General features: G+C 33.4%; 1 protein-coding gene across 4 annotated transcripts in view; it reads left to right on the top strand.

Moving 5' to 3' along the window:
- The window catches only part of LOC138704784 (protein abrupt-like), a 303,539-nt gene that overhangs the window by 66,907 nt on the left and 216,473 nt on the right, over positions 1–20,159 (top strand). Inside the window, exon 7 of one of the 4 annotated variants that reach the window (XM_069833030.1) lies at positions 12,649–15,874. The exons of the other annotated variants lie outside the window; for them this stretch is intronic. Within the exon in view, the coding sequence (XP_069689131.1) occupies positions 12,649–12,944 (296 nt within the window). The 3' untranslated portion in view covers positions 12,945–15,874. Of the gene's footprint in view, positions 1–12,648; positions 15,875–20,159 lie in introns of those variants that run through there. 4 annotated transcript variants of the gene reach the window in all.

The raw sequence follows: 20,159 nt of genomic DNA, 5'->3' as shown, positions 1-20,159 counted from the left end.
TTTATAAAGTGGGGCCCAGTTGTATTCTGCTACTGAGAACCGAAGTTAGAAAGTCAATACAAGTGATTAAATTGTTAATTTTTCCAAAATGTCTGGTACAATAAAAGTGATTTACATAAATATTACAGAGCTCATGGTTTCCTGTTCCTGAAATGATTTCCCCCGTTCCTTTGGCTTACAAGAATCCTGTATTCCTTCCAAGCTTCAAAATTAGAAGTTGATATATCAGTTTTAATGCATGGCAGTGTATTAGAGAATAATGCTTGAGAAGGGAATTGAATTTGACTGTGATATCAGAATAAACTCTCAGCTAATATATTCAGTAGGAACTCTATAGTTCTGTAATCAGCATGAGCTGTGCTGCACTAGAAACCGGGACCGGTCAGCAGCTTGCTGCAAATAATTTTTTACTTTAATTTTTATGAAATTTGGAGTGCTGTAACTTGCATGGAAATATGCATTGCTTTTCTTTCTAGATAAATTATAGCGTCTTACATTATGAAAACTGCTACTACATTTAACAAATAATAACCTGTTTTTTGTAATTGTCAATGTTGATTCACTTGCAAGGGCCTTAAAATTTCCAAAATACACCACTCGAATTATTAAATTGATGTATTACCCACATTCTCATAAAGTGCGGTCTGCCTTACATTCGGTAGTACATTTACAATAACTTTCGAAATCTCTCAGATACAGAATGAAAATCATAGCTGTGAAGTATATACAGTACAGTAAGAATCTGAACTTTGGAATGTTTAATGGTGTGCAATAATTTTGAAATAAATAGAAATATATAAAAAAAAATAGACATAAAACTTCTATGGATGATTTCTTCAGCCTACAACTTTTAAGCTTTGATAATGAAAATTACATTCATAGCACCTGTATATTTTGCAGTTGAAAGGAATTCTTTGTTAAGTTTCTGATTGTTCATCATTATTCGTGTAACAATGAACGCGAATGTGAGTAAATTCGGCTGGTACATAGTAATATTACAAAATCAATATATTCGATTTATACATAGTTACCATTTTAAAAACTTAAATTCTTAGGGTAGGCCCATGGATGTGAATTATTGTAGTGAATATTTATATCATGTACAACTTACAAAATTAAAATTTTCTTTCTTAATTGTGTTCATTTAAGAGTATGAATTCGTGGCTACTAGATTATGTGCCCATATAATTGTATATTATTAGCTGTAAATGAGATATATACATGCATGAAATTGAGATTTATAGGAATCACAAATTTCTTTCTATGAAATCATATTTTATTAATTTACTATAACTAAAAAAAAAATCTTATAGAGAGAAAATATTCATATTATAGTATATTGATACCTGAATTTGTAGTAAAATAATTATGTTGAACAGCTTTTAAGTCTGTGCCAAAAATATCTGAAACCTGCAGCTAAAGTCAACGTAAAAAAATACCATTGAAATAATCAGATTTTGTTTCTATTTTGCTTGTTATTTTTTTTTCTTCTAAAAATATTACGTTGATTAAAATATATTTGAAAATTATTCCAATTAGTTTACAGTTATGAATTACAAATTTATAACTAGGCCTACATTAATATAAACATTTTATAACAATTTTTTAAGATTGAAAAAATTTGTTAACATCTTTTAATCTTTGATGGACTTTCCTTATTTTATATTTTAATCAGGTATTACGAAATACATACAGTTAAAGGAAGTGATGATAATATTGAAATATACGTACATAGAATGTCTGAATCTTAATTTGAAAGTTGCGATGCTATAGGGATTATCTTTCAAGTTTATGTTAGAAATTAGTTAACGTAATTAATTCAATCTGTTTTCTTATCTTGAAATTAAATCCTGACTGGCCGGTGTGATTGCCAACTATATGTATAGATTATGGCAAACTTGATCTTTTCACATTTTACAGTTCAATAATACAGTGAATATAGACGTTTAATTTGTAATATCATAATTCTAGTGTTTATGTAAATGGGGTGGGTAGTCCAACCACAGGCATAAGATGAGAAATTTGTAAGTTTTACTTTAATGTTTCCTTCCTAATTAAAACATGTAGGATGAATTTATTGTGTAATTATTTTACAATTCATCATTACATCCTGTTACCTATTCTTTCCTGCAAGCCTTGTCCTAGTTTCATTTTTAGAAAATAACTATCATACTCTTTCTTAGTTTTCGTCTCTGATATTATCCTGAGTAATCATGCTTCATTACAAGTCGTAAAATACTTCAATGTATTTTTTAAATTTATTGCATTATTGGTTTTTTTCTAGAAAATGGATTAATAGAGAGGAAAATTCTAGTATATTGTTGTATAATTATATTTTCTGTGCAGTGATCAACAGGTTTGTAGATTCGTATAATTATATAATTTTTAAAATTTGAGATAGTTAAAATAGCCATCAGGCTCTTTTCTGCAACAGTATCTTTTAGTACATTTTAAACTGTTGTTTTAAAGATTGTGTCTTCGTCTGATATTGGAATAGTTTTGAGCAGTTTTCTGTCTGAGAAGTACCGATACTGGTGTAATATCAGGGAGTATATTTATTCTTGGGAAAGGTGATGTCACTGTCGTTAAGCTTCATACTTCGGTAATTTATTTTTATTTATTTATTTTTTAGTTGTCAAGGTCTTTCTCATAACAAGAATTGTGAAGTTTCATATTCAGTGCCATTACTACCTTAGGGGCCAGTTGTTTGATTAGCATTCTTATGCTTTATGGCCACACAATTAAACTTTTTCTCATTTGTTGAACTAAATTGGCGAAATGTTATGTGCATCAAAAATGCTTTCTTGAAAGTTATATTAAATACCTATAGTATATCTTAAACGGGATATTTCAAAAATAAAATGTTTGTACATTATACAGTCTTTGGTCTCAAAACTTCTACACATCTTACACTTACGTGGTCCGATGTTTTTGGATTTTTTCGCTATGGCGTTGATCTAAAAAGATCTAATGTTGCGACTCCATGATCAAGATAGGCAAAAGAAATACGATCATGTATGTTAGTTCCGTAACCAAGCTCTTGGTAATGGTCTTTTTTTTTATTTTTCTGTTGATGAAGCTGACACATACTTGTAGTTCCGAAACGTTGTAAGTTTTTACGTCTATTTATTTATTGAATATCCAAATTTATTGAACACTACTTTACCTTAAGTTATATTAGAGTTATTGAGATGGGCAGGGCATTAGCACGTATGGGCGAATCCAGAAATGCATATAGTGTGTTAATGCATATAGACCTTTGGGGAGGCTGAGACGTAGATGGGAAGATAATATTAAAATGGATTTGAGGGTGGTGGGATATGATGGTAGAGATTGGATTCATCTTGCTCAGGATAGGAACTGATGGCGGACTTATGTGAGGGCGGCAATGAACCTCCGGGTTCCTTAAAAGGAAGTAAGTAAGTAAGAGTTATAATTAAATACATATCTGTTACAATTACACAAAGGTTACTTACGAATACATAGGAGTAAAGTATATATATATATATATATATATAAATTACTTTCACGTGTTAATTTGAACTAAATTTAGAAATACCTTAGTTCAAATTAACACGTGAAAGTAATACACTTTATTCCTAAGTGGTAAGTATTAAAAGTTGTGTAGTCAAGATGTAGGAATACATATTACTTATAACAGACAGACTTATTACATGCAAATACATAATTATGTACACACAGAAACATAAAAAGTAGATGTATTACATAAAAATTACATACATATGACATAAAAAGCAGACATATTACACAGAAATTACATATATGACAAAAACAGATACATTGCATAAGAAACAGACACATTACGTAGAAATTACACGCATATGACATACAAAAATCATACATATTCCCTAAAAATCACACATATATGAGAAACAATGCATATTGTATAGAAATTTTACGTCTATTGTATGGTATAGAAATCAAAATACCTCGCATCATGTTGAATACCGTGGAAGTATTAAATTATATTTAATCTAGCCCTTATCTTACATAGTGTCCCAGACTATTTCTAGCTCTGAAACCTCATGAGATTTTTACCATTGTTGCTGCTTATTGGACCTTGCTGAAAAAGAAAAATAGAATTTCTGTGTAACGAAGGATTATATTGAATTTCTAGATTTAGACTATGTAGGTGATTTAAATAAACCTTTAAGAGAGGCAAAATAATAATTTTATTGTTGTTGTTATTTAGTCAACTGTCCGAAGACAGTTTGAATCTCATAAGTGACATCAATAAGGCATCGCTCATGAGGCAACTAAGCCAGAGATAATGGGTTCCTTTCCCCCTCCTTTGCATACATCTCTGACTAGTAACTTATTACACTAATCAGACTTCAGATACAAAATTATTAAAGAATAAAAATATGTTTTAGGTGACTGCTTAAATTTTATTTCTTCTTATTCTTTCCCTTCTGCTGTAAATTTCAAGTTTGTTCAAGCTGGACTTAAAAATGTAGTCCTATTGTTGTCTTGCTTGCTTACATTATGTGTTCATTATGCCTGCTCTACATTCGCGAGCGTGGAAAGATAAAATATATGCACTATATAATTGAACCACTGAGTGTAAATTATTTCATTGTTATTGTTAACAGTTTGTTAACATTGATTCGAAATTGTGCTTGATTACTTTCCTTTGGTTTGACAAGAATGAATTGCAATCTACTACAATGTAGTAGCTAAGACTATCACTTTCTGTTGCCTCTTAAAATAGCTTATTCGATAAATTTTCTGCACGCTTTTTTCTATGAAAGTGTCGAGAGACAGAAAACTGGCACTGAAAGTAAATTTTTTTAGAATGAGTGCAGAAATAAATTTTCCACTCTTACTTTCCGCACGCTTGCTAATAAATGCATCTACAGAAAAAACTTTTATTTAATTAACATTACGGTATATTGATAATAATATTCGAGTGAAATGTTTCTACAGTGATCTACAAATTACTGGTGGTTAATATTAGTATTAATCGTAAATTCTTTGATTTAATTTTCATCACCATAATACCAGTACATTAATTTTGACACATTGTTGAAACTGTAATTACACAATGTACTTAATTAGAACTGTAGTTTACATCCTTAAAATATGCGTTTCGAGATAAAATATGAAGACTGTCATTTTGATATTTATACATTTTTTCCTCATATATTTAATTCTATCATATTTGTTGAAAAAATAGCTTGTAACATATTTTTGAAAATGGTAATTGCAAAATTCGTGTTATTGGAGCGCTTGTGAACATTTTGCATTGCCCTTTCCACACTTGTATTACAGTATATTATTTTAATTTCTCGTAGTATTACTAATTTTGGAGCTTATTTCACACGACAAGTTTTGAACTGCAAATCTAACCTCGTTAGAGACGTTAGTAGCGATTTTTCAGATAACAGATGTATCTTTAATCATTAATACTACTTAAAATTTGTATGGATTATATTTTGAGACCTTGACTTGGTCTGTTTCATCGATAGCCTCGATTTCGTGCAATTTCTTGAGCAACATATATATAATATTGTTGAATGTTTATAGAGTATTTATATTGGAATATTTGCGTATAAACCTTCTTCTCTACGATTTAAGCACTTTCTATTTTCCCATTGTACGAATTGTAAAGAAAAATTGTATTGCTACGAGAAATCATTTCTAGTTTTTGAAAATATACATTTTGAATAACTCATGAACGTGGAATAACAGTGGCTCTAGAACTGTTGTGCTGCGCACTGGACAGCATACCGAAATGCATAAGGAGAAAGTATGTGTAATTTGAGATGGCTATTTATACAAATTTATGCCTTGTATTCAGCATTTTCATTTTATTTATTGTATCCCATAGATCTGACATTTGCATTGGGACAAGTCAAGAGTTATACAATATTTTACTGACATGAGTTGAGGCATATCACGCAAGCTAATGATATAGAGACATTATTATTACTACACTTTACGTTAAAGAATACTGTATTTCACCATTTGCTTAGGGACTTTTGTCAGTCTGTGAGTACAGTTCAGTGGATTGAGGTGGAACCTGTATGGTTTATAGCAGAGTTTTTATTTTGTGGCTTCCTTTATTTCATATATTTGCTTTGGATTTTCCATTAACTTGTTTATTTTACAAAATACTTCGTGAGGAGAAATAAATTGTTTAAACCCAGCTATAAGACATAACACGGGGTAACTTTGAAACGTTTCGACTATATTAAAAAAAAGAAGGAACTATTTGATTTTTTCTTGTAATAAAAAATGGCTACTTTACAGTTTAAGGGGTTAATTTATGACATTTATTGACATAATAGAAATAGTAACCCAGTCAGTTAAAAAGAGAATGAATGGAGTTTCAAAGACACCCTATATGATGGGTTTACTTTGAAACCCACTTTGATAACCAACAAAATGCAGGATTTTAACCTTGAAAGATCCATTCTCGCCCCACAGTGAAATCTGTTTGTCACTTCTCAAGTTATAGTAGTTTAACTTTATTTCTGCATGGGATGACTTAGAAACATCTTAAATACCATTATGGGAGAAGGTATATGTTTTTTATGTTTAATTTGAACTTAATATAATTAGGAACATGGTTTTACACTAACTGACTGCGCTATAAACATATAACCTAATTACAAGAAATAGAAAATAATAAAAAATACAAATATCAAACATATAAACAACAGAATAAATCCTGACAATGTTATGATTATATTGGTAGTTTCTCTTAGCTCAAGCACTCCATGACATGAATGTGTCCAGAACTTTTCACTGCTGGATCTGGTATAATAGCTATAATGTCATCACCATCCATTGTGAAAACATGTTCTACAATCCTGAACACTCTTTTTCCATTGTCGATAGACTTTAGTCCCACCACTTTACATTCACCATTCCCTACAAATATTCTGAATCACTGCCAGTTACTGGAAGTTCACTGTTTTACGTTTACCAGCCTTGAGGAGTTCTATTAAATCGGGCTCATTGGCTGCAACATGGCTGGGAGCAACATGGTACTCCTTTAGGACCATTTTCAGTCCACTTATCCCACAGATATTCAGACTTGTAGTGATATATGGCGGTAAGAGGACACCTGAAGCTGAACCACACATCAAAATAATGGTGGCTGACTTGGAGTGGTTCATTATCTTTTCAGGATATTTTATTCTTCATCGATATAAAACTTTCATTTTTCCCGGGTCATCAGAAACATTTGTTTCATTATAGTTGAAAATGTGTGTCTCTGGAATACTATCTAGTGTAACAGAGAGGTTATCAAAATATACTCTGATAACATTTTCTCTTACACTTGCTCTAGCCTTGGAAATGTTCGATGCTGTTCTTTTCCCCAAAGAATTCTTGTGTTCCCTTAACAGTCTGTATGTCCAGTCCCACCCTGGTACATACATTGTTGCTGAACTTGCTAACATCTTCTTGTTTGCCTAAATGACTTTTGACAAACTTTTGAACGTCAAGAATAGTTAGAGGAAACCCCCAGTCAGCACTTTTATTGATGGCTTGTACAATGGTTATTTTTCTCTTAGTTCATGAAAACCACTGACTGGACGGTGATGCTTCCAATGAAATTTGTTGTGAACAGTCCCTATAGGAATCTTATACCATATAGAAGCTTTTTAGTGACAATTTCCCTTCTGAAATTTTCCTCAGAGCCTCATTCAGGTCGTCCTCAGTGTAATTCTTATAGTTCCTACTGCCTAATGATTTCTTATATGAATGAGGCATTCTTTTATCAGGTTAAGTCCAAATTCTACACAAATTGCGCAAAAGATATAACCTATATTTAGTTAACATATCAAATTAATGTAAAGTAAAGAAACTAATAGAGTTCATCGCTGAAAGCAGCTCAGGGGCTTCAAAGTCACTCCGAGCATATAAAATGGTTGCCACAGATTAAATACTGAAGCCAGCTAAATAAAAAAATTATGAATACAATCTCAGAGGACCATAAAGAAATAATTTTACGTAAGAATTTTCGAGGAGCACTTACTTTGCTGTAGTTATCAATTTGAGGAAACACTTCTGTAAATTATTGTGTGTACATAATATGTGCTTACTAAGAACCAAGGATTATCTTTGCTGAAGCTTCTATGCAACCTACTGTAGAGTGCCAAAACTGCCCAGAATTGCCATTTATTAGCAAATAGTCTATGTATTATATTTATCATAAGGTTTCAACCCCCCCCCCCCCAAATTCAAAGTCACCTCATCCTACAGTTGAGATTTAGATAAAATCGTTCTGTTGAAGTTATTTGTGACTTCTGGACATGATATAGGGGAAACTATGGAGATCTGACCCATTTTAAGTATTCTGTTTTTATTTTGTTAGGGAAATCTTGTAAAATCAAATTAATTATATTGTAATAATAATAATAATAATAATAATAATAATAATAATAATAATAATAATAATAATAATGATGATGATGTTTTATTTTCACTGGCAGAGTTAAGGCCATAAGGCCTTCTCTTCCACTCAACCAGCCTTAATCAATACAATACATATTTAAATTACGAATATTTACACTACACTTAAAAGGTTCTCCAGCAATATTCTTCGGTTAAGTTTTAACGACTAGTAGACTACATATTTATTTAAATTTAGATAAACCTATAAGGTAAAGTAGTAACTTAGTTTATGAGCTAATTTAATTCAATCAATTATAATTAATTTGAGATTTGAGATAGCTAGTAGGATAGAGAAAGCATTGGGTGACTTGTAGTCATTTTAGTAGCTGCCTACTATGAACCTATATCTGTAAATATTTATTTTTATAAACTAATGCATAGCTGGTCAAAACTCTCCAGCTAAGGGAAGTTTGACCCATAGGTAATGGGAGGTTTGATCCACGTAAAAAAAAACCTTATATATATTATGTGACAATTTCTACATATAGTAAATACAGATAAACTTGAAATGAGTTATCTAATATAAAAGTAATACATAACTGAATTATAAAAACAAATTGCTATTTCTTTTGTCTTTGAAAAAAAATTCACTCAGAGTTGTCAGATTAAATGCTGTGTGTTAGCCTGTTCTTTTTCTCCTCTCATTTCCCTGGTACCTTTTCACCGCTATCTACTGCGTATTCCTAGGAGAATTATAGAATTTCTTTTGGTATTTGTTCATAATTCAATTTGGATGTAACAATTAAATAATTTTCGAGCTCGGGATTATCATATGCCGAAAGAGTTAACTTCGAACTGGATTGATGTGGATTTAGTTTTGATTTGTTGCGGACGTACATTGAGGATGATGTTAGCAAATGTTTTGTGAAGACGATTTTTGATTTTGAATCATGTATTGAAATTTAGTATCTCCTTACTATTTAATATATTATTTTTACTTGTATTTAACGATGCTTTATCAACTATTACGTTATTTAGTGTCGATGGAAATGATGGCGAGATATTTCGCGAGATGAGGCCTAGAATTCTCCACGGAATTACCCGATATTCGCTTTACAGTTTGGGAAAACCCAGGAAAGAAATCCGATCATGTAATCAGCCTGAGCGGAAATCGAACCCACACTCGCGTGCAGCTCCGGATCAGCAGAGAAACACACTACTATCTGAACTACGCTGTGACTCTCACTATTTAGACTAGAGGTTCCCTATGTCTCTAAAAACTTGTAAGGGTCGCTGTTCTCTGACTGTGAAAGTCTTATATTTTAAAATTTAAACCCTGTAAGGTGAACTAAAAAGTAGATGGAAGTATGTCAAGTAGGGAGCGACAGGTATGTAGTTGATGGCGATAACTGGAATTGGATACTTTAAAGTAGAATGGTGCAAAGTGCCAAAATGAAACACTGGAGATAAGATAAAAAAAATGTAGCTATAAGAATAATTGTACACATATTTGTCATGTTTTTTCTTACTGATAGAAAACAGCAATAGTATAGTGTTTACTCATTAATAATTGTGGTATGTAAATACATTATTTCTCCATATTTAATTATATAACACAGATTGTGAAAAGGGTTAAGTAATGGGTACAGTTGCAGTAGAATGATGCAAAGTCCAATACCTATTTTTTCCTATTCTGGAGCAATTTTTACTCATAGATCTGCTTATAGAACTCCTATGCTCCTTATTTGGAAGATAGGGAGTCATTGCTAGTAGATCCCCCTTCTTTTTTTCAGTAATTTCCTATTTTATGCTTTAACTTGAAACAATGCTGACTGCAAATCTTTCACGTTTTTTTTTTTTTTTTTCCTTTTTAAGCACTTTAATGGTAATGCATTGCTTCATTATCATGGGACTATTTCACAGAAACACTACCTGCTTTACTAACATCACACTGAATGCAACATGTCTTAGAAATATTCAAGTTCTTGATGGAAATTAGTTGATCAGCAACATCTTGCATATTAAGGAAATATGACTCTAGCATTGAAACGGTTTGAAATGGTTTTACAACTTTAGAGTCTTGTACGATTTTAAGCAGGTCACTAGGAATGAAGGCTTTTGTCACTTTCTGTCGTTTTTCAATCAAAGAGAAATCAGAATCGCATTGCAAGAAACTGTGGCTGCTGGGAAAGAAACGTTGTTCTATGTGCCCAAATATACCAATGGCAACTAAAAAGAGACACATGAAAACCATTACACGATTTTTGTTTTCAGCTGCACAGCTATCAGATTCTTCTTATTTGTTATGTCCATATTCATCAGTTTTAGTACACACGAGGCAATCTCATTGGCACCTCTACTCGCAATGCTTTCATCCCACATACACATGTAAGACTGGATTTTATCACATACACAAACTCCAAAGTTATAACGTGAAAGCTGACATCTGTAAAATATTTCGCTGTGTGTAAGTTTGGGCACAAACATGACCTGTTGAAGGTCCATTGCATTCTATGATGCAGCTCAATAGAGCTCTTACCGTCTGAAACTGCATGGTGCTGGCAACGTAACATCTAAATATCTCGCTTATGAAACATAAGTGGATGTAGCCTCTTTCATACATCATCCTCCTAGGCACATTGCACTTTTCTGCATAATAATTTCGTTTTCTATGATTTTGGCACTTTGCACCTTTCTACTTTAAAGTATCCAATTATACCTTTAGCCAAATACACTGACCATACTTTTTACGATTTTACTTCTGAATTAGTGAGACTTATACAGTGAGGTAAGCGTATGATCTCAAATGGAATGGTGATTAGTTGATTCCCTTCCCATTCTTTTCGCTGTTCTAGCAGCGTGTAGTCTGCATTCTGTCCAAGGTTATTGATCTTAAATGCGTGCGATGCTTTCTGTTGAGAGTGAAATCTGTAAATACTCCTGGAATACTGGAGAAATTAAAACATTATATACGTTTGGAAACTGAAAAAATCTTATTCACAACCAAATATTCGATGAAGCCTGATATGTCAGTATATTTGTTTTTTAACTGACATATTGAAGAACCCCGTATATCAAATTCTGGAATAATTTGACTAGTATTTTTATTTGTATTTATTGCTACGTACTACAATACAAAATTAATACACAGAATAAACATGGAACACATCCGTCTGAGCAAGCTTGTTCAGGGGAGTTCCTGTAATAACAAGTGTATAGGTACTAAACTGCAATGTAACAAGAATTCAATAAAATTATAAAATTTAATACAATAACTACAAAACAGGAATTATTGAGATAAAAATCAGAGAATAAAATCAAGAACAGAATGTAAGTTTGAATGAATAATTTTTTTTAGTTGGTTATTTAACGATGCTGTATCAACTACGAGGTTATTTAGCGTAGATGAGATTGGTGATAGCGAGATGGTATTTGGCGAGATGAGGCCGAGGATTCGCCATAGATTACCTGGCATTCACCTTACAGTTGGGGAAAATCTCGGAAAAAACCCAACCAGGTAATCAGCCCAAGCGGGGATCGAACCCGCGCCCGAACGTAACTTCAGACCGGCAGGCGAACGCCTTAAACTGACTGAGCTACGCCGGTGGCTGAATGAATAAATGTGTTGATATTAAGAAAAAGAAAAAAGAAAAAAAAAATACATGAATATTAAACAATTTCTTAATTTTATTCTCAAATTTATTAGTATTAAATTTACCTAGGTCTAGATTTATTGTTAATATGGAGTTGTATAACTTTGGTCTGTAACTCTGGCTGTGATTTAATCCAGCGGTTGTGTATCTAATATTTAGGTTCAACTATAGGTCATTTCGAGATTATAATGAATAAGAGAATGCAGCATTCATTGAAGTTTAAGTATATTTGTAACTGACAGATCTTTGACATTGTTATATCAATAAGTGTAAAAAAATTAAAATTCTTACTTTTATTATTTTTCTTATAGCCTACTTAGTGTTATATTTTTATATCTATTGTCTGTTTCTTTCCTCTGTTAATGAACTACAAAACCTGTCACCTATTCCGGCCTTTAATTTATTTAAAAATATGTTAATTTGCGTTTGAAAACTTGTTTACATCACTCAGCAAGAACAGAGATATTTGCTATTAACTATATTTGATTTGTACAACTCATCATTACCTTAGCCAGTGGTTGGGCCTGCACACTCTGATATAAAACCTAAACACATATTTGTTGTCTAATAAGAGAATAGATCTGGTAGCTGAGGTAAACCAGAGGCTGGTTGGTGGTGGTGTTCACAGGTGGTGGTGATGGTGGAGGAGTAGGCGGGGAAGATGACTCCGAGTTGACCTTCCTGAATGCAATCTCTCTTCCTTATCACTATCCACGACAATGTCCGTATTGCCCCCGTGTTCTCAGTCACTCAGGAAACTGGAAGAAACATGTAGCCACAATACACGGTAACCAAGAACGTAATATCCCGTGCTGGATGTGTGAAGGTCGCTTCAGGACATCGGAATATCTGCAGAAACACCTGGTGCGAGTTCACAAAGTGCCATGCACGCGTGGCAGGAGATCTAGCAAGCATCAGACCTGAGGGCAATGTTTAGCATTTATTTAAATGTATGTTATTTTGAAAAGTGATAAACTTTTTAAATTTAAAATGAGTTTTTGTTTCTTTATGGCAAATATGTGCAAGAAATAAGAAGAAATGAACAGTGGATCATCGAAAGAAAATGGGATCAAGTGATTTGAGATTCAGTGTGGAAGATGTTAATTATATGCAAGTAAATTAACTGAAACAAGCTAACCCTTTCAGTGGAAAAATGAATTTATATGCTGATTAACACGCATGGTTATTTGTAAGATTTTTATTATTTTAACTCTTCCTTGTCGGTAAGAAGCTGTGCATGTTGTAAAGATAACATCGTGTCACGTTGGACAGTTACTGATTTTCAGGATTTTTTTTTCTGAACTTATTTATGGAATTGTTTGAAGAGAATTTGAGAATTGATGCTAACCAACATAAGAAAAATTCAGCCATTAAATCTAATTAGATACTATGTGTCTGTGAAATTATTTGGTGGAGGATGTTGAAGGGAAGCTTTTTGTGTTTCGTTGGCTTATTGTGCTGTAATATATGTACATGAAAAGGTTCAAATCTGTTTATGAATTTTGAAACGTAGGTATCATGATTGTATTTGCAGTTTCAGATATTGAAATGTGTAAACATCTAGAATCATAGGAGAAGCTAATGAATTTGCAGTTTTATATTTTATATTTCAGTACTTTTCTATGATCAGTTGATACAAATATTGCCAATCACTTCATGTGAACTGTCAAACAAAGTAATATTCTCGGAGATACCTTCAGTGACTTGTTTATGTAAACTGAGCATTTGATATGAAAATTTGTAATTGGTTGTATCTGTGCAATTTCTTTGCATTTTTACTTTAGTTGATTAATAGTGTCATGATCCATTTCAAGATTAGAATTGGAACTAATCAGTCTGTTGAAAGATGAAAACATACGATATTTAATTTTTAGAAAGTAAAAATTTTTAAATTTTACAAAAAGAAGAATTTTACTGCGCATTTCAAAGACATGGACAAATTGCAGGATTTTTTAAATGTTTGTGTTTTATAGATAAATCACACACATTGACTTGTTTGTGCATTGTGCAGTAGGCATATTTCCTGCGACACTCATATATGTTACTTTAATTTTTTGCATTTTGAACAGACATTGGCTTTGAATGTCTGATTTGAACCATTTATCATTTTTTGAATTATAATGGCAAAAATAAGTTGTGTCCTAAAAAGTATTTTTAATCAAAATCTCTAAGTATACAGGGTGTTAAAAAAGTATCCAATATTTTAGGAGGTACTACTATGCATCAAAACAAGAAAATAATGTCTAATAAACATGAGTCCTTCAACACATACTTTCTGAGATAACACTTGTTCATAGCAGGTGCTCGATGTGACGTCCATTCCTAGCAGTGTATTCCTCTGCCCTTCAGCGTAAGGAATCACGCACTCTTTGAAATTGACCTGGTTATTCTTGATAACCAAAAATCTAGGGGATTTGGGTTTGGGGAACGAGCAGGCCAGTCAATCCAGCGGTCCTGAAATGTCAGTGTCCAGTGTTCACGCTCATTGCGGAAAAAATGTGCTGGTGTGCCATCATGCATGAACCACATCTGTAGTCTTTGCTGACATGGCACATACTCCAGCAATGTAGGCATTATGTTAATATGAAAGTCCTGATAACGAGCCCCAGTTAATCTCTATGGTAGCACGTATGGCCCTTAATCTATCACCAAGAACGCCTGCCCATAAGTTGTTTGAGAATCGGTGCTGATGCCTTATTTCTTCAACTTCAAGGGAATTTTCATCAGTCCACACATGCTGATTACGAAAATTCACAACACCATCTCTGCTGAACGCCGCTCATATCTGCAACCAGACTTTTGTTTTCAGTATTCCTTGCAACGAATCGGTATTCCATGCCTGGGTGTCAACTACGGTATGATTATCTGGTAGTCTGCTGTATTGTAGGGCAGAGAAATGCATTGCCTTAAATGGATGTTACATTGAGCACCTCCTTTGAATAAGTGTTCAGATCGCAGAAAGTATGTGTTGTAGGACCATTAGACTTTTTTTTCTTGTTTTGATGCATACGATCACCTCCTAAAATATTGGATACTTTTTTTTATCACCCTGTATATTTAGGTAGGTAGGTGGTTTATGAGGTCACGCCCAGTTCTCAATGTAACTTTCAGAGTATGTAGAAGTTAATTTGCGTTTGTTATTCCAACCCTGCTGCAGTGTTTACGAAATCATTGTATGTAAACAAATTCAAACAGTAGATTATAAAAGTTATTTTAATCGAGCAGACTGTGTCATGGGAAACGTTGCTACTTACAAATAAGTTTTTATCCCTCATGTGTGTTGATCAGGGTTGCCAGATTCTCTCGTCAAGAATCCAGGACTGGTGATGGTAGTACATACCTACACATTTGAATTAATTCAGTTTGCAGTACACTGATTTTATTTGTTTTATGTATTTCAACTGACTGTATAGGTTGTAAATTTTTAATATTGTTACAGTTTAGCTAGATCATGAAATTTCCTTTGAATTACTGATAAAGTCTGGAAAAATAATATAATATTACAGCCTGATCTATACAGAAAAAAATACACGATACAGTGTTTAAATCCTATCAATAATATGACAACTTCCAAAGCGAGTAAAGAATAAAGATACTGTATAATACCTAATACATACTATAGTATTATCATTTTTATTTCAATACAACCAGTTATAAGGTGCCAGACGGTGTTTACGACGTTGAACATACGTAGGTTGGACAGGATATTCAAAAAATTAATAAAGACTTTTAAACATAATTTTACAGAAATTAGCAATGAATTGTGTTTTTCCCCATCTTTTTGACATTCAGGAACAAATATAACTGTACCCAGGACAGAGGCCACACCATTAAAATCCACAACAATCCTGGGAAACCCAGGACGTCTGGCAATCCTGGTGTTGATATTTATAGCGAATTGTTAGTCAAACGGCTAGGACATCATCTTTCTATTGTACAGTTTTGAATTGAAATTCTGGTGAATTCAACTGGGATTCAGCAAAGTGATCTGAAACGTCAACACATTACTCATAGAAGTACATATTTGGCAAATGATGATAATATTCAAGTATATACTGTTACTAGGCTGCTTAAATAGTTCTTAGACATGGCCATAACCTTTATTTAGGAGCGAATTAAGTAACAACGAATAGCCTGTATTTCATTGTTTGAAGTGAAGTCTATTATGTTCGATTACAATCTGCCATCTTTCTGGCAGTAGTTAAATTTGGCGCTGAAGCACTCGTAATGCCGTATAGACCTCACCAATATAGGATTGAAGTGCTGTTTACGTAGAAAATGAAGTAACGATCGAGAACAGAAATGGTAAAAGATGCAGTGTTGGGCCTATTAGGAGGATGCTGTAAAAATCTCAAAACATTTCAGTTCTGCAATCTTGGCTTGTGTCAAAAGTTGTCAATAAGCTGGAACATTGCCATATTGGTAAAGTCGATGTCGGTTTATTAAAGAAGGAATGCTATTATACAAAAATATTCACCGTCAGTTATTGAGAATACAGCTCGTCAAGGAAAATACGAAAATTCAGAACAAGTTCGAAGTCAGTTATATTATAAAATTTTCACCAAACACGTGACATTGTTCTGTATCCAAAGAAATCTTGTTAAACTACGAGTTACACTTTTTGGTTACAGAATACCCACTATTTTCTTTAGTTTCTATTGCGTAACATGTTTAAGTTTCACTCACTTATGCTGTCTCTTTCAAAGTCAACGATTTTGGAGTAGGCTAACTGGCAGCAAATCGTCTGTCGTTCGGCTTATGATTTCATTAATTCGTATGAACCTTGTCAAGGGCCTTTACTGGTAAGCTGAAGCCTTTGCAAGTGACGAAAAACTGCAGATTGCGAAAGACCAAATGTTATTGACAGTGATCATGTGCTTGTAATGATCCTTAGGCCTCGGATTTCTATGACCTAAGAACTCTGGAAATATGCATGTATTTATGGCCTGAAAAAATACCAAGATATGATATAAAAACTAGGAAACAAACAAATTAAATATTAATATCCAAAAATTACTTACAATTTTTTTTACTCGCCATTCTACAAAATTGTTTTTCTGAATCTGAACTTCTTGTATTGACCATAGCGGACTGTTCAGCCTATAAACATAGAAGGCGGAAAAGAGGTGTGAAAAATGTCCAACGTGTGTCTTCTGCGTGGCTAATTTTTGTACAGGTATGTGAACAGGGTCACTGACTGTTTATGAATTACCACCTGGCAACAGCGGGGTTGGATCCTCATAAGGGTCACATATTTGGGAGGGATGAAGAGGGTGAAGGTGAGACTGACCAGCAACAATCTGGCCATATTCCTAGCATACGTTTGTCCTTTGTCTTTTGACAACTTACTGCTGGCTATCCAATTACATTCAAACTTTATAACCATAAAATATTTCTAAAGATAGGGAATCCAAAATAAATAACTAAACGCAAAAAACGCTATTATCGACATTATTTTTACTATTTTTTGGTGAAATATGACTTTATGCTACTGTAGAATATGGTAACATACATTTTTATTACTAATAAAAACTCATCGTGTTCAGAAAAGCTAGAAAAGTGTTTAATTTAACTTAAGTTTATAAAAAGTGACCAGGATAAAAATACGACATGTCATAGAAATCCGAGCCTAATAATCCTTCTTTCAATACAAGTCGCAGAGCCTTTCATTGTCAGATGGCTGCTCCGACCGATGTTTGTCTACCAGATTGATGTCACCTCCCTCATTGAAGCGCTTGAAAGAAATCGTTGGAGTACCTACTTCTATATGCCACTTCCTCACATTCAGTTTTACGGATTTTTTTTGGCAGATGCTTTTTACTTAATCATCTTCTCAGTAATGACGCAAAATATTCCTTATCTGTAGGCTATTTCTGTCATCACACATTCCGAACATAATATTCAAACATTATTTTATAACAAAAGAAACAGGAGACCACATTCATATAACAAACTGCGAATTAAATAATATAAATATAGTATTAGTGTTTCCCCAAGTTTCCCCAGACGAGTGATGGGATAGTACCAATTATAAGGGCCACAAACCGCTTCCTTCACAGTCCTGAAGTCCTTCATAATATAATTTTGTTCGTAAACTTCTCAACGTTTACGGAACAGGTCAGCCACCTGTAGAGAAGTATTGCAACTGGCTGCGTGTGCTCCCTTCTATTGAGAAGAAAGAGCATTAAAGGCAATCGCTGAAGAGCGGAAACGTCTAACAAAAAAATTAAAATTCAAACATTGGAGAAATTTGAGCTTATGTCAAACGATATGGTAGATTGACCATGTTTATTCAAAAGACATAGCACCATTGTCACGTTTGAGCGTGAACTCAGTGCGAATGGACTCTATCGTTTTCAATTAATTACATCATGTGACAAAACGTATCCCCTAGCGACCAGTTGTAGTGCAGTCAGCTGACGGTTTCTCACCATAGAGACTAGAGTTTGATCCTCGGCAGATCTGTAAGATTTGTGGTAGTTAAAGTGGCTTTGCAGGTATTCTCTGAATACTTCGATTATATATAGGACTCCATATTTTAAAATAGACATCAATTACATAAATAATACAATTGCAACGCCTCCTTTTCGGCCAGTCTTTTATTTTGTTTCGGTTTGCTTAGCCCATTAAAATAACGGCTATTTTGTTAGTGTGTTGTGTGTTGCACTGCACAGTGGGCCAGAACCAGGTAAAAATGGGACAAAAGTATAAAAATCACATATTCATAATTAGCTTTTTGATACTCTAAGACAGTCATCAGCAGAATTGTACTCACGATGGCATCAGGCAATGCAACCAGCAATACACATGACGTCGCATGGTTGTGGGTAGGGTTGAGGGCCCGCTCAGACATCAGTGGCGTGCAGCCATCACAAACTTCATATTTACTGTACCGTAACTTTCAAGGTGCCACAGAATTCTAAATTTATGTCACAAGTAGCCAATCTCAAGATAGCGAATAAACTTCCATATTTCAGCCGCGATCTTTGTTTTGATTTTTAAAGTTTCGATTTTGAAAAAAAAAAAAAAAATGTTTGCAACTGTAAGTGGAACCAAACATAGCCGCTATATTGGCGGCAAATAACCTAGGGAAGCATATTTTTCCGTAGATAGGATTTTAAATAAATTTAAACCACACAGTCTTTGCACCGTGTTTGTAAATATGTATCACTCTGTAAGTCTGCTACTACTTGCTGCATATCTGGCTTAACCTTGTTTATGTCTCTGATCAAAGGATTCGCAAAAAGTAAGAAATCATTTGCAATATTTTTAAAATCACCGAATCTCCGTTGTTAAATTTCTATTTTTAGATTTTGATAAGCATAATTATTTAAATTTGATTCAGAAATATGAGAAAGATTGTAAGCATGGGAAATAATGGAACTGTTTTTCCCTCATACTTGATTTCCAGATATTTATCATTGTAATGAATGATCGCACCATATCGTAAATATCTACTACGGTTTGCTATTGCCCTTCGTACTGCAGTTTGGATTTAAAATGTTCATAAATACCTGTGATGTTCTGATGCTCATTATGACATAGGCTACATTATAATGACGTTTAATATTGTGTTTATAAATGCCTTTTAAAACTTTCGAGCATAATAATATACTATTGTTTCCATAAGCGCAAGAAAGATACGACTCCCCATTCTTCTTTAAATAAGTTTCCTACCTTCGGACAGAGCCATGCTTACTAGCTATATGTTACGTCACTGGTAACTGCTGTACAATGTACCTGCAAAGGGTTGGTTGGGAGGGGAGATGTGTATTCCTTGCCTGCCCCTGCAACGTCACTTAGTAACAGGCATCGCGTTGACATTTCTGCCGAAAACGGGAGTGACCTTGAATCTATCATATGAACTTTATTTGTCTATTGTTGACTGCCCTGAATGTTACATTGGTGGCGACACATGTTAGATGAGCTGCATCAGCAAGTGTGGGAGTGTATAAGAGGTTGATTTTCTTACTGTAGACTGAAGATAATAGTGATATGATGGTAGCTATAAATACTTCAGACTGTGAGTTTCAATTTGCATATTAACCTTTTACAAAATAAGTAGACACTAATGAGATTATGCAGTTAATGTATAAGGTTATGTTTAGACTTTTAAGATGTCCTTCACGTTTCTTCACG

The sequence above is a fragment of the Periplaneta americana genome, chromosome 8 (assembly GCF_040183065.1).
Source record: "Periplaneta americana isolate PAMFEO1 chromosome 8, P.americana_PAMFEO1_priV1, whole genome shotgun sequence".
In the NCBI taxonomy this organism is placed as follows: domain Eukaryota; kingdom Metazoa; phylum Arthropoda; class Insecta; order Blattodea; family Blattidae; genus Periplaneta; species Periplaneta americana.
The sequence above is the reverse complement of the archived record's forward strand: the minus strand, read 5'-3'. Positions and strand labels throughout refer to the sequence as shown.